Raw genomic sequence first — 16,739 nt, 5'->3', positions numbered from 1 at the left:
CACCATATTTGACTGTAGGTACTATGTTCTTTTCTTTGTACAGTAGGCCTCATTCCATTTCGGTAAATAGTATAATGATGTGCTTTAGCAAAAAGCTCTATCTTGGTCTCATTTGTCCGCAAGACATTTTCTCAGGAGGATTTTGGCTTACTCAAGTACATTTTGGCGAACTGTACTCTTGCTTTTTTATGTCTCTGTGTCAGCAGTGCGGTCCTCCTGGGTCTCCTGCCATACTGTAGTGTTTCAATTAATTTAAATGTTGGATAGCTTGCACTGACACTGATGCTCCTGAAGCTTGAATTTCTTTGGAACTTGTTTAGGGCTGCTTATCCACCTTCCGTACTATTCTGCGTTGCAACCTTTTATCAATTATTCTCTTTTATCCACGCCCAGGGAGATTAGCTACAGTGCCATGGGTTGCAAACTTCTTGATAATGTTGTGCACTGAGGACAAAGGCAAATCCAGATCTCTGGAGATGGACTTGAGATTGTTAATATTTTCCCACAATTTTGGTTCTCAAGTCCTCACACAGTTCTCTTTTTCTCTTTGTCCATGCCTAGTGTGGCACACACAGACACACAATGCAAAGAGTAAGTGAACTTTTCTCCTTTTTATCTGCTTTTAGGTGTAATTTTTATATTGCCCACACCTGTTACTTGCCCCAGGTGAGTTTAAGGGAGCATCACATCTTATTTATCTTAATAATCTTATTTAAGGGGGCCAACAATTTTGTCCAGCCCGTTTTTGGAGTTTTGTGTGACTTTATATCAAATTAGCTTTTTTCCTCGCTTTTTTTTTTGTTCCAATACACACAAAGGGAATAAACGTGTATAGCAAAACATGTGTAAATGCAATCGTTTCCTGTGAGAACTACTTGATTTTATAGAAAACTTTCAGGGGTGTCAACAATTTGGGCCATGACTGTACATCTAGAAAATGTGTTTGTACATTTATTATTATGGATTCCTGACACACCAGTAAACCAGTGCCGCTACAATAAAACTAATTTCACATAAAAGTATCTGCTCTCGAGTAGCCTCGCTCTCCCATCATTAATTCCAGAAATATATTTCTCCTTATCAATATGCTAACTTTTACACTTCAGAGAAGTGTCATTTCCACTCCCAAGTTTTCTTGTTCGCGAACGGAAAATTAGCATAATAACAAGGGAGACGGAAGGCACGCTAATGAGAGAGTGGGAGAAATCTCTCCGAGGGTCTTTTGGTGAAAAATTCTGAGTCATTCAGCCCTTTGATTTATTAAATATCTGTCTCGGCATGGTGTCCGTGTTCATGTTTTATGCTCCTGAAAGCTCAAGGTGCGCTACATGTCAGGAGAAAAAGCGTCATTAACTACCGAATCCACTCAGGATTTGATTTCGTTCCCACCTGCCCTTTGACAAGCTCGCCCACAGTCCAGTGCAGGACTACTAAAGACTTCCTTCGTAAAGCTATACGGGCATTTCCCTGTCACAGATTTGCGGGCCTGTTAATTGAAGATTAAGCCAGAGGATTATTAGCACAGCCACTGAGCTGGAGCCGATTATTTTAGCGTTGCTCTTGTTTACCCTGACGAGCATACGCAATCCCAGCTACAACACCATTCACCTACTCTCTTACGTTATTAAATCTCTCACTCTCTCTCTCTCAACACTTCATCTACTCTGCCAGCCATTTCAAGCTCACAGGTGACGACGGAAAAAAAATGACATATCCGATCCAGGCGATGTTTTTTTTTCTCCGAGGTCGGTAAGTAGACTACGGCCTTCTTCATGTGAGCGTCAATTTGTTATTCCCTTAGCGGCGAGAAGACAGAAGACGTGAACGGAGAAGATGAAAAGCGAAAAAGAGAAACCCGACGCCCGTTAAGTAGACCAAATTTTCTTCATTTTCTTTTCGATTTTCCCTCAGCCATCAGACTGGCTTTTTCACTTTTTTTTTTCTTTCTTTCTTTTAGCCAGACCTGAGTGCCTGGCAAAATGGACTCCAACACTTGAAGACCTCTCTGACAGAACAGCAATTTTGATTGAAATCAGCTAAGGTTGTGATAATGGCTAGATTTACCTTCTTCTACGCAGACAGCGGCGGGAAAAAGCACACCCGGGCGGCGTCTTTGTCTGACGGGTATTGTTTTGCGGGCTGTATTTAGTCTGTAAATATTTTCGATCTGTTCTGCCTCACCTCAGGAGACATGGGTAGAGTGTAAAAAGAGACAGATGTGCAACGTTTGAGGATCAAAGATTTTTCATATCTGCGAAAATTTCTATGAGAATTTTTGCTATGAGAACCGTGATGGACAGGGCTGATCTTTTTGTACGACACATGATGCTTATCTCTGACAGGCGTACGTCTGTTTGGGCGGATTTGTTCCTGTCACATGTGTGTGTGTGTGTGTTTGTGTGGCATCAGCTCTGGAAGCTTAGAAGTGTCATTATGGTATTGGCAAATGATAGTGTTTCAGCAATTCCTTCAAGCAGGAAGCGGGAAAAAGTAGGCGTGACTAACAAAAGGCAGATTAATGCCGTGGGAAGGACAGTAGACGACTGACAGATGTTAAGATGTACTGTTTGATTGTGAAATAGCCTTTTTTCATTATGCTTTTCTTTCCTTTTTTCCTCCAGCTCTTGTAGCTCTCCTCCAGAAGTGTGTGAGGTGTGTGTGTGTGTGTGTGTGTGTGTGTGTGTGTGTGTGTGTGTATAAAAACTGCTGAATGTGTCGATTTTGAAAGGAGCCTGCAGCAAACTGGAGCAAACTAAGAGATGCTGCAGTGCAAAAGCTAAACTAGCTCACCTTCCTGCAACCTCACAGTGAGCTACGATCATTAGCCGCGTTTGAAGGGAAGAAAAGAGTTTACAAACAGCCAAGATCGCCTTCGGATATGATTTCCTTTAGAACTGAAAATAGCTACCGATTAGCAAGTCATGATATTAAATGAACAGATATACAACGAGGAAGCATGAATGCTAATTGGATACGAGGATCTTCACTACCTTGATGTGCGTTTTTCAACCTATGGAACAAAATACAACAGGAATGATGTAGTGAAAATGTATCATTTTCCATTTTCAGCATGACCTGAAGTGTTTTTCTCCAGTGATGTATTTACTGTGATTTGCAATAATTTCATCCATTTACAGTTACATGCTAAATGTGTGCAAGAAAAGTTCCTGTTATCTCTTACATTATAGCAGCTACCGTCATTCTATTGAATGCATGTAGATTTTTATTTGGTGAAATAAATAAATAAAAATTAAAAAACACAGTCCAAAGGTGGGAAATCTGCTGACTCTTTCTTTCAGTGTGTTCACCTTGAAAAAAAATCTTATATAGATCTTAAGATAAATCTTATCACAGAAAACACTGTGTGTGTCATTCATTCATTTATTCATCTTCTCTACCACTTATCCCGTTACAAGGTCATGGGGAAACGTTGAGCACAAGGCAGGGTACACGCTGGATTACTGTATTTATTTCTACAGTATATTTACAACTGTGGTTGGTCAACATTCACACACTACAATCAATTTGGGAATACCAATTAGCCTTATCTACATGTCTTTGGAATGTGGAAGGAAACTGGAGTACCCGGAGGAAACCAACCAAGTACTGTATGGGGAGAGCATGCAAACTCCATGCACACAGACCTCGACCATCCAACCCTCTACCATGAAGGTGTATGGCCACAGTGCTAACCACTAAATATAGTGACATCTGTCCGTGGGAACTGTACACACAATTATTCTCCAACACCACTTGCACATTACAGGAACTTGGCTGCAAGTTATTGCCACATCTCCCGTACAGTCCTGACCACGCTCTAAACCATTTTCACTTCTGAAATGCCAGTGTTTTAGACATGAAGCTTTTTTTGTGCTCTTTTCTGTGCTCTTTTAATACATCAATCATAGTAACACTGGCCAATCATGGGCATGTGTCAGCTCACGCAAGTCTAAGGTGCTTTCCTCCAAGCAAACCCAATGAGTGATCAGCAGTTCAAAAAGATGGAGGAAACACATTATAGTCTTTGCCCTCTTTGGTTGGCAGTGTACAATAACAGGGTGATGGATGTAAGAATTTCTTACTGTACGTCTAAATTAGGACAAAAATCTTGGGGGGGGGGGGGGAGATCAGATTTTAATGCTAATATTATACTATTGTAGTGTTTCTTACTACAAACATTCTGCAGCTGTTAAAGTATTATGTGTCACTGAATACAAGCAGGCAATCTACCTTAATAGCTGGAGAAGCACATAAATTCACAATAATTCCTTTAGTGTCTACAGTAAGTCAGTGCAGGTGCTAGCAGGTTCGAAACTCCAAGTAACATCCTATTTATCGAGTTTGCTACCAAAAATAAAGACCACTTACTCCAGTGTTATTACAGAACAGAACTTACATGACAAAAAACTCTATGTTGATCATTAAGGAAAGGCTTGACTGAGATCTTTCTTTAAATTGAGCAAAGATAAAAAAAATATATAATATCTATAAATATACTGTACGGTAACTATGAGCATGTTGGTTCATGTCATTTTTGTTATAAATTTTTAATGCCATGTACTACTAACCCACCTCCTCCACATGCTCGTCAATCATGTCTGCCAGCTCGAAGTGTGTGTAAAGGCAGTCTCACGAGACAGACATCACGACTTAAGCGGTTTCGATTCCTCAAAGTTGTCGTAAAAGTGAGGACAAACTTTTAAAATGAATAATGAATGAGTGTAGACTGTTTTCAACCGTTCTGGGTGAGAGTAACATTTACCGCCAATATAAAAATAAAAAATACGAAACAGTTTTAACATGTTTTTTATCTTGGCTAACCACGACGAATGTGATTTATATCAACGAAGATGGAAGTTATAAATAGGGCCTTAATGACAAACATGATTATTAGTGTTAGAGTGATCGCGGTGACAGCGACGGCAGGCCTGATGACAGATGCTGATGATTATCGTTCTGGTTACGGCGGTAATTACGCATGATGTGATTGTGAGATGGCCGTGAAATCTGGAATTCAAGAGATGTGACTCACATTTTAAGTCCTTCCAGGTGATGGTGGGCTCGGGCCGGCCAACCGCCAGGCAAAAGAGGTTTACATCATCGCCCTCGTTGACCGATTTATCCTGAGAGATGTTGACTATCCTCGCTGGGACTGTGAAAAAAAAGAAAGAAAGAAAAAAAACATGAAATGTTAGAAATTATAATTCTTTATTCACAATGTTGGTGCTGTAATTGTTTTGATTAAAAAATGATAATTAAAAAAAAAACTCCCTGACCCCAACCATTTAAGTTTTGTCAGTCAAGCACCACTTAGATGCCTTTGTTATCCTTCTTTCTTTGTTAAAAGTGATGGCTACAAGCTGTTGTCTTGTGTCACAACCCCTGTCGTGAAAGCCCACGCATAATAGCAGCCCAATAACAAGATGACCCTTGAATTTAAATGGCTCATCATGGATTCTTTTAATGAAGACAGCCAAGCTATTCATCCTGCAAGGCATTCTTTAGCCAGAGAATGATTTTTTACCCTTTTTTTTTTTTGCACCAGACCAAAGCTGCTTTTAAAGATGAAGCAGAAATTGGACCTGCTGCAGGGTCTCTGCTGGAGCACTGACTTCAGGGTGTAATTATTTTTTCTCTGATATCATAAGAAGACTTAAAATTGAGGGCAACGCAGTATCAAACAAACACGGTACAGAGAGAGCTTTTTTACAGAGGTGCGTCTTGTTCATCGGACGCCCGGAGTTGCTTGGGAGCATTATGGGAGACAAACAAAAGCAAAAAAAAAATCCTGCAATGTCTTCGCTGCTCTGTGGGCCTTTATTTGTGTTCCGGGGCAATTTTTCATTTTCCTAAGTGGCCGTCTTGTGTTACGGCGAAACGCGATGCAGAAAATATGATCTGCATAAACGACTGTCATGTTAGGGGGGTTAAGGTTTCGCCATCCATCACAGGAGCAGTGATAAATTATGTGACACATCATCAATAACAGCTCAGTCCCTTAAAATGCTTATAGATGGCTCCCGTAGCTTATTTGCTGAGCAACTAATGTACAGTGTATTTATTGTTGGTATAATGCATAGTCGGGTTTTTTTTTTTTAACAATTGATGATAGGTTCTCAATTAAAGGCTCTTAACTCTCAGTTCAAAGTGAATATACAGTACATAATGACAGCAACAGAAAAGACTTTGGCGTTTAGGAAATAGTTAAGCATGCTACTCTTTGTATCATCATACTTTATACTGTATGAATAGACTCAATCATAGAACAATCCTGAGATTAAAAACCATTTTAATAGTGATTAAGAGATTAATCAATTAAATGTCAAATCTAATTGGATCATCAAACATCTGTTATAATAATACTGTACTACCCATAATATACCATAGTATTACTGTGGTACACCAGACATTACCTTACTAGGCACTATAGTGCTTACCAGTCTAGGTATTATGAAGATACTATGATAGGACTATTGTGTATACTATAATACTTTGTTGAACACCATGGTCCTTATTGGGTACCTCATTGCCTACCAAGGTATCTAATATGGTACATACTATATCATATGAAATTGTAAGAATGAACCACAGTGTGGTTTATGCACTATATCAGCGAAAAAGTATCTTCCGCCTATTGTCCCATTAAAACTACTATGGTACTATACACCATGGGAAAATTCCTTACAGGTTAATAGTTCATATTTATATGGAGACATTCATAAATATTGTTCTACTGCAATGATGGCATGAATGAATGGATGAAGCCTCACCTTGGACAATGAGGTAGACGTGTGCAGTGCGTGGCTTGGTTCGTGCCTGAAAGCTGCACGTGTACGGCCCCTCGTCAGCCACGGCCACCCGCTCGATCTGGATGGAGAAATCGCTCTCGTTATTGTTGGCCATCGACACCCGTGAGTCCAGAGACCACTTCTCATTCCCTGTGAACAGGATGTTGGAGCGGTTCAGCCAGGCCTTGTGGGTCACTTCCTCATCGATCTTACACCTATAAAAAGATGAATGCGTGAAAACAGCATTTGTAAATCACTTCTATTTATTCTGTATATACTTATAGTTTAACATTATCATAAACGTTAAATGGTAAAATGCTTTAATTTACAGCAAGGTTAAGCCAGCTACATTTAAAGTGACAAGATGTATCTCAGAGAGCATCCCTATCCCGCTTACTGCCTTCCACCTGGCATCTTCACACTCCTCAAGCTCCATCCTAAACTTCTGCTCCAATTACCGTCTACACCAGTCTCTGGTTATTGGTCTTGTTAGACTCAATTTCAAGCTGTGCTTTCTCTACTTTTCCCATTCTAGATTCCTTTTCTTTTTTTTCCCCAACAAATCTCTTTCTACAATTATTCTACTTCCAAATCCTTCATCATTTATAGTGTCAAATATTTTCTCATTTTGATCTCCAATACAGATACAACATCCTACCTCATTATACATTCATACTCAAACCATCTTGACCCTGGATCTTATTAAGTAGGGCAAAATAAGGAAATTTTCAGCAACTCGAGGGTAGGTTAGGATTTCTGTTTTTTTCTGATAAAGCCCGTCTTCTGCATCATGATTTGTTACAAGAATTTGGCCTCATCTATGGTTAGATGCTTTAATGCTGTACGTATAAAATGCCTGCCAATTTCCCTTCCTGTTCCAAAGACCCAGTGGATGAAAGTAAAGACAGGTGGGAAAGAGTTTAATTATGATTATGATTGAAAATTCATTCCAGTCGGGACGGATCAGGTTAGACTCTTCTGACTAAGGTGTTTATATGATGCACTTTTATTTGATTTGAGCTATTATTCCTATTATTAAGGGAATTTAAGGGTCCATGTAAACACACCTTTTGAAAGCAAGGGACTTGACTGAGAGTATAAAAAAAAAATCCTCAAATATATAATTCTATTCGCCCATTCGCTGTTGAGCCTGTGAAATAGTGGCACTGTGCAATAAATGGCTGTGATTCCTAAACAGGTAATGCAATATTTTTATTAAAGATTATTAATTAAAGCTAATGTCTTGATGTCAGGATGTCTCTTATGTGTTGATTACTTTATTTCAAATCAACTGTGGTGAGGTACAGGGGCGAAAATATAAAAAGAGGTCTGTTAGACCCCCCCCAAAAAATCTGTAGCCTTAGTGCCTGTTCCTCAATCTGTCTTTTTTAGTGTGGCTTCAGTGTCTGTCATTCTAGTGAAGGAGGTGTGGCTTCGGTGTCTGCCTGTCATGTAAAGGAGGTGTGGCCTCAGTGTCTGCCTGTCATTCTAGTGAAGGAGGTGTGGCCTCAGTGTCTGCCTTTTCAGTGAAGAAGGTGTGGCCTCAATGTCTCTTTCTATTGAAGGGGGAGTGGCCTCACTGTCTGATTTTCTAGTGGAGGAGGTGTGGCCTCAGTGTCTGCCTTTCATTTAAAGGAGGTGTGGCCTCAGTGTCTGCCTTTCATTTAAAGGAGGTGTGGCCTCAGTGTCTGCCTTTCATGTGAAGGAGGTGTGGCCTCAGTGTCTGCCTGTCATGTGAAGGAGGTGTGGCCTCAGTGTCTGCCTTTCATGTGAAGGAGGTGTGGCCTCAGTGTCTGCCTTTCATGTGGAGGAGGTGTGGCCCCAGTGTCTCTTTCTATTGAAGGAGGAGTGGCCTCACTGTCTGATTTTCTATTAAGGAGGTGTGGCCTAAGTGTCTGCCTTTCATGTGAAGATGTGGCATCAGTGTCTGCCTTTTCAGTAAAAGAGGTGTGACCTCGATGTCTCTTTCTATTGAAGGGGGAGTGGCCACAGTGTCTGACTTTCTATTAAGTGGGTGTGGCCTTATCCTTCCGGGTTTGATGTATACAGTACGTTTGGTTTACCAATCGATGTGGCATCAGTGTGAAGATGTGGCATCAGTGTCTGCCTTTTCAGTGGAGGAGGTGTGGCCTCCATGCCTAATCCTCTTGAAAGGAGTGGCCTTCAGTGTCTGTCCTTCTAGTGAAGGAGGTGTGGCCTCCATGTCTCTTTCTATTGAAGGGGGTATAGCCTCAGTGTCTGCCTATTATGTGAAGGAGGTGTGGCTCAAGTCTCTTTTTTTTCTGTGAAAAAGGTGTGGCCTATTGAAGGGGGAGTGACCTCAGTGTCTGTCTTTCCACTGAAGTAGGTACTGTATGGTCTCTTTCCATATCTGTGGACTCAGGGTCTGTGCTTCCAGGAAAGGAGGTGTGGCCTCAGTCTCTGTCATCTTAGTAATGGAGGTGTGGCCTCAGTCTCTTGTCATTTTAGTTAAGCAGGTGTGATCTAAGGGCCTGTCTATTTTGTAAAGAAAGTGTGGCCTCCGTGACCGTCCTTTTAATAGGCTCAGTGACAGTAAGAAAGCGAAGGGGCATGACCACACTGTCTGTGAAAAAGGTATGCCGTCAATGTCCGTCAGTCCGGTGAAATGAGTGTGGTCTTGGTATCTGTCAGCTCAGTAAATTATGCGCGGCCTTAATGCATCGGAGACTAAAGAAGGTACAGCTTGGGTGGCTATACATCACATCACACAGCTCTAAATCTAAAAAAAAAAATGTCTGTTTAAAACATATTTTCCTTAAATGCAATTCTAGATCATGTATTATGATGTGCATTATATCATACTGTGTGATGGACACTGGATTGGATCCTGCCCCATAAAATCATCTACCAAATAAGCAGATTTAAATGTAAATAACAGTGTATATATATATATATATATATATATATATGTGTGTGTGTGTGTGTGTGTGTGTGGATAGAGGATCACCTCAGAATCACGCTCTGCCCTTCCAGCACTGTAATGTTGTCAGGGAAATAACCAAACTCCACTGCACGGGCGCCGCTGGGTCCTGCCAAGAGAAACGAGAAAGACAGGAAGAAGGTGTTTAACATAATTCTGTTATTGAAGCACGACACAGCTACCACAACGTCATCGAGCCAATTTTCTTGGAAGTTTACTTAGTTATTTCTGAGGACAGCGTAATGAGTACACAAGCATGGGAGTGTGCGCCAACCCTCCATGTATTTGAATAATGATTGGGCGGACGGGCCGGCCGCATGCTCGCCAAAGAGGCCCGATAATGAGCCGTGGAAAGAGGATTCACACAGAGGCGGCAGAGCGTGAAATGAAGGGACAGGCCTGGCCGCACAAGGGATGCAGTATCACACACACACACACACACACACACACACACACACACGTACACACGGTCACATTCACAAAGTCACAGCATACAAATAACATATTGTCGCATTGGATGGACATGAGGTCAGGTACAATTACTGAGACACATGCAGCCACACACTCACACACATACACGCACACCAAGCTCACTCTGAACCTGTGCATGATAACCTGGGATGATGAGCAGGTAAACCAAACGTACTGTTTACATCAAACCCGGAAAGATTATACGGTAATTGTTAAATAATAATAAACTTACAGTAACTTTGTTGATTATTTTCTTTTAAGTGCATGCCCTGATCAGGCTGCATATCTTTATACACACATTTTATGTCCCTTAAAGGTTATTTTCCTAGGGTTTATCATTCGGGACATCGAGCATAGGTCGGTGGCAGTGCGTCCCGGTTTCCCCGCCACACCCCCACCATCTTTAATATCTTCCAGTCAATATTTGGTCCCTGCCTTCGAGCTTTAATATGCGGTGTCTTATGAAGAAAAACGTTAAGAGGCTTGAGGATATTTGATGTGTTTTAGTCCAGAAGGCAGCAAAGTGACAGTTCGTCAAGAGAATGAGGCAAAGAATTTCCAAGCAGTGCGCCGTCTGATGACCGGCTGCTTGTTTTTTTTTTTGTTTTTTTTTTAATTAGTGCATGGAAGGGAGACGGCAAATAGCCTGAGTCTAATGAAAAGGAAATGCAATGCGAGACGGTGTCACGTCTAAATTGAGTAAAGCAATGACATTGGGAAAAGACAGAGAGAGAGAGAGAGAAATAAACAGAAAGGGGCATTTTAGAAGAGAATTGTAAGATTGAATATTTTATATATATATTTTTTTTTTCACATTTATTCATTTAGGAGACATTTCCACCCAAGAAAGACGGAATCTAATCAAGAGGTCGAACAGTTAGGGGTGAAAATCTTGCACAGAGCTTAAAGAACCAGCAGAGGCTCAGTGGGATTTGAACTTGCAACCTTCTGAGCACTAGAGCAGAACAATAACTCTCTCTCACTCTCATTCTCTCTCTCTCTCTCTTTTCCTCTCACTGTCTGAAAGTCTCCAGCTGAAAGGTCTAATCACATTAGCGACGGCAGCTAATACTGTGCCAGTGACTGCGGCACTGTGCCTGTGTCTGTGAGAGCAATAGACGGGTGCTTGATGTACTAAGTGTGTGTGTGTGTGTGTTTATTGCAGCAGCAGCTACTTTCTCTCGCCCATGTGGAACAACAGCAGTTCATCGATGTAGCGTATTGAGGTTAATTCAATTCAGTGCTTCCCCTTGCACACTCATACACTCACGAATGCCGGGAAACCTGGGGAATACGCACACACTCTCTCACACACATAGCCATTAAATAGATGATGTGTGCATAAGCTAAAGCCCCAAAACAACACGGGGAGAGCTGTAAATGGAAGGACTGGGAGGGGGATGGGGGGGTGGTATTCCCTATTCCCTATTCCATTCCCATTTTCACAACTCAATTGCCGCCTCTGATTTCACGCCACACTCCACCCCCTGCTCACTGTCTGGCTTAATGCAGCATTTTGGTATTTTCTGGCCATCACAATGAGTCTATTTTTGCATGCACAGAGTTTAATCCAGATATCCTATATGGCAGCGCGCTTCTCAAACCTAATATTCAAAAGTCTGGGTCTAAGTTCTATTCAAGGTCAAAGGTCTGGAACAATTGCAGATAAGCAAATAAGTTTTATTAAACTTGCTTATAGCTTACAAACAACATACATTCACACTTGACTGCAATCAGTTGCTTAAGTCAAAGCAACTCTACTGTAACTATAAGGAAACAAACAAGGGTGAGTCGAAAATGATCCGCACTCTGGTTATATTAGAACATATCAGCTCACTTATCGTCTTATCAGTGCTTTCTGTTCAAAGCTGTTGTCCCCTTAGTCACTGCTGTGCAGGTGTACTGTAAATGGGAAACAGTTTTCCCAAGTTGTGGTTTGCACGAAAGAAGAGCAGCGTGTAGTGTTTATTTATTGATTATTTTTGTGCTCAAAAAAGAAATTATTTAGATATCAGCAAACACAATTTGGACCGATACTCTAAGGAAAGTAAAAATTTCTTAGAAGAGAATCATTACTGGTGAAGAGACATGGATTCATATTAAAATAAAAAATAATCAAGTGCTGATCAAGACAAAGGTTAAAAGTAAACCATCAGCTGGAAAAAATTGCTGCTTATAGATTTATGGAATTTTCAAAGCCTGTATTGAGAAAAAAGGTTCCACAATTAACAGTGTTTGTTACAGTAAAATGACTATTTACATAAGAGCTAAAGCCTAAACTTCAGATTAAGGCCGAGATCCTACCGCCAGGTAACATAGACATTATTACATTTTATTAATATATTCCCGATTTGAGGTGGGCCGGTTCCGGATTACCTTGCCATGTGGTCCAGATCCAGATTTGAGAAACTCTACTTGTATATTTTTTAAAGTGTAAATACTTTAATCAGTGTATTAACGTGGGGTTAAATGTACATATGCTGCGTAAACATTTTTAAATGTCATCTTTATTCTCTATTATCCGTATTCACTATGGGAGAGGATTTAGTACTTAAATTACATGCATGGATATTAAAACCTCAGGCATAAATGCAGAGCTCTTGTACTCACACACTTCAAATCAAAAAAGGTCACACAACCTTTGAGGCTCGATCTTGATCACACACTTCAAAAAAAGAGGCGGACCTTTCTTAATCCTTATCCTGGTTGGCTGTGTGTGTTCATAAGCACTATTGAGAATTGAAATTCAACCAAGTTGGGTGTATATACAGTACAGTAGGTGATGGGTCGTTCATGAACGATACGTTCTTTTTAAATGAGTCTTTAAATTAAGTCAGAAGAACGAGTAGTCTCAGAAAATGATTTGTTCGTTTTCTATTGGGCGTGCATGTGCAAAGCATCGCAAAACCTCTGTAGATTATATAGAGCAAACAGAAATGAGTAGTTACCTCTCAAGTCTTGGTCCGAATCGTTTCCCCCATAGACGCTATGCGGTGCAGTACACAGGAAACAGAATTGAGCGGTTCTTATGAGTCTTATGGTCCGAATCATTTGTTCTTTAGTCACGTGACTCTTATAGACGCCAATAGAGTAAAGGAAAGAACGATTCAGACCAGAAGATATGAGAGGTGAGCTGCTCATTCTGTTTATCATAATATGTCCTTAGCTGCATTGTTATATTTTCATTACTGGAACTAAAGCCAAAATTTGTGAATGTAGACATGTTGGGGGTCTGTTTATTGAAAATGTAACATTTTATTTTATTTCTGTTTAAAAGAAACATGAACTAAAAGACTCAAAAAAAGATTTGTTCATTCTGATGAACGAGATTCAAAGAACCGAGTCACTAAAATGTTCCGAACTTCCCAGCCGAGTTTATAAAGAAAGCTGCATTACAAGATCTACCGCCTCACATCCTGCTGTCAGACGTAGCCCTGAGTTGCTAAGGATCACAGACAGGGTGTGAAAACACCTGGGAGCCTCACGGAGCACAGCCGCCACCCTTCAGCATTAATAATACACTATGAGTATGTGAGTGAGAAACAGAGAGGGAGAGAGCAGGGAGTGAGGGGTAACGATTGGGTAATGTAGTGAGATGGTGTTTATGTGAGTGTGTGTGTGTGTGTGTGTGAGAGAGAGAGAGAAAGAGAGAGAGATGAGATAGCAGGACAGACGAGCAAAATGGAATAGAGAGAATGCACAGAGTAGCAGGGGGAGGGAAGCGTGGGTGGGCGAAATTCGAGAGACACTTTATGACTGTACACCAGCTCCAGCAAAATTGATATAACCTTGCAGTTTTGTGCTGGCTGCTATCGCAATGGGCTGGAGGATTCAATCAGCACGACTCGGAGAGAAGCAGCTCTCATGGACAAGCTGTCTTTTTTCTTTTTTTTTCTTTTTTTTTTTTTTTAACTTTCTTTTCAAACTACACCATGTTCTCTCTCCAGACAATTCCTGACACTCAATAGCTCTGGCATACATTTAGCTCTGTCGCGCTGTCGAAAATGTCCTGAATATGAGACAAGATGAAAACATGAGCGCTGAGAAAAAAGAGAAGATGACATTTGAGAAGGGTATACTGTACATACTGCACAGGAAATACCACAGGGATCATATCTACATGGTCCTAGGGTGCCATATTCCCAGAGCTAAATTCCCTCAGTACTAGTTTCCCCAATATGATACCGTGGTTTGTTAAAGTCTTGGGGTTACCAGAAGACAAAGGAGATGTAACAAACTTGGAACACAAAGCGGGGGACACCCTGCAAGTCTATTAGGGAACACAAACACACATACACACACATTCATACACTAAAGATCAGCCTATAGCTATGGCCAAGTGTTGAGAGTGACACTAATATTAATTTTCATAAAGTCTGCTGCTTCAGTGTTTTTTTTTAGATCTTTTTGTCAGAAGTTACTGAAGTACTGTATAATTACAATCATTCCATAAGTGTTAAAGCTTTTTTTTTTCTTTTTGACATTACATTAAGTTTATGCAAAGATCTAATATTTGCAGTGTTGACCCTCCTTTTTCAAGACCTCTGCAGTTCTCTCTGGCATGATATCAATCAACTTCTGGGCCACATTCTGACTGATGGCAGCCCAGTGCTGCATCGTCAATGCTTGGATTTGTCAGAATTTGTGAGTTTTTGTTTGTTCACCAGCCTCTTCAGGATTGACGACAAGGTCTGAATGGCATTAAGGTCTGAGGTGTTTCCAGGCCATGAACCCAAACTTTAGACCACTTTTGCCTTTTGGCGAGGTGCTCCAGCATGCTGGAAAAGGCGTGTTTTTGGATGGTTGGGAGAAGTTGCTCTCAGAGGAATTTTTTTGTACCATTCTTTATTCATGGCTGTGTTCTTAGGCAAAATTGTGAGTCAGCCCATATTACCTTGGCTGAGATGCAACCTGAGCAATGGTGCTGGCATGACACAGGACTGATGGCTGATGTGATACACTGTTTAATAAGTTGTTATAAAACTTTATGACAGTAATACAGCGGTTAGCACTGCTATTTTTATTTTACCTCAGAAATGTTGCAGCTGCACAAGCTCATTCATTTACATTTACATTTAGGCATTTGGCAGACGCTCTTATCCAGAGCGACTTACATTTTTTTTTTTATCTCATTACACATCTGAGCAGTTGAGGGTTAAGGGTCTTGCTCAAGGGCCCAACAGTGGCAACTTGGTGGTTGTGGGGTTTGAACCTGGGATCTTCCGAACCGTAGTCCAATGCCTTAACCACTGAGCTACCCCTGGCCCCTTCATGTGACAAAGAAAGACAATGCTGTGTTAGACTTTCACCCAGTAGGAAAAAAAAAGTTGAGGAAGAACAGTTTGTAGAAATAGTTAAAAGGTTAAGGCTAAAAAAAACTGATCAGCTTTAATTTTATTAGTGATATTATTTCAGGCAGGAAGAACTCTCTGCTTAACGTATTTTTTAAGGTTATGTTAAGTATCTTACGACTTGTTTACACTAAGTTGTCTCTGTATCTCTCTTACACACACACATGACACACACTCACATACACTCACACACACACAGATAAATTCCAATAATAATAATAAATTTAATCGTTTAGTGTCATGTTGAAGCAGCTACATAGATAACTTGGCAAGTTTGTAAGTTAGCCATTAGCTATATTGATGTTACCTCTGGGATGTTAGCTTTGTTAGCCTAAACACTGATAGGCACTGTGTTCTACTAGAATAAAAAATGAAATAAAAATTTACATAAGCCTGGGAGGATTTCAGGAAAATGACTGTTGCTGTTATTTATTTATTATTCTTGCCAAGTTCGAGAATCTAGCGAGTAGCTTACTAATTTCAACAAACATACACATAAGAGGTTAACTGATTACTTGTTTTTTACCTCAGAGAAAAACAATGAGATAAAAATTCCTGCTCATTAAGCTTACACACAAACACACACACACATACACACATTGTGCTATGTTGGCACTCCGTTTGGAGGAGCTTTATAGCACAATAACTAATTAGCATAAAATGGAGAACATTTTCATTTGATTGATCGCTTGTTGGATGAAATTATAATTATAGTTCTGGGTCACATATTTTATATGTATGACGAAAAAATGGTTTATTATCACTTAGAATTTGTTAGTGGGACTGTAAATTCAGAATCTCAGGGTGACACGAGGGTGCTTTTAATCACACCAGTAATCAGCTATATAATATGTAAGGAACAAAACATGACATGGTCTGTTGTTTAAGGAAATAATTAGCAGCGTAAAGTGAAGTTATTGTTACCACACTGCTGTTGTTTACTATAGCAGCTTATTATAAACTGTTTTCTTTTGAACCGCAGTAACTAGTCAATGATTACATGTCTGTATTAATTAAGTTGGCCACATAGTGGCTTAGCGGTTAGCACTGTTGCCCTGCCTCAGGGTCTGTGTTTATGGAGTTTGCATGTTCTCCCTGTGCTTGGTGGGTTTCCTCCGGATACTTCAATTTCCTTCTACAGACCAAAGACATGCATATTAGGCTAATTAGCATTCCCAAATTGCCTGT

At 40.4% G+C, this 16,739-nt stretch overlaps 1 protein-coding gene across 1 annotated transcript in view; it reads right to left on the bottom strand.

Moving 5' to 3' along the window:
• iglon5 (IgLON family member 5) overlaps nt 1–16,739 on the bottom strand; it is a gene marked incomplete at its 5' end in the record, with an annotated part of 163,740 nt that overhangs the window by 22,163 nt on the left and 124,838 nt on the right. The window contains 3 exons of the mRNA XM_053487385.1: nt 5,033–5,152; nt 6,771–7,003; nt 9,757–9,838. Coding sequence (XP_053343360.1) covers nt 5,033–5,152; nt 6,771–7,003; nt 9,757–9,838 — 435 coding nt within the window. The remainder of the gene's footprint in view (nt 1–5,032; nt 5,153–6,770; nt 7,004–9,756; nt 9,839–16,739) is intronic.

This window comes from Clarias gariepinus, chromosome 26 (assembly GCF_024256425.1).
Source record: "Clarias gariepinus isolate MV-2021 ecotype Netherlands chromosome 26, CGAR_prim_01v2, whole genome shotgun sequence".
In the NCBI taxonomy this organism is placed as follows: Eukaryota; Metazoa; Chordata; class Actinopteri; order Siluriformes; family Clariidae; genus Clarias; species Clarias gariepinus.
This window is presented reverse-complemented; position numbering and strand designations above follow the sequence as displayed.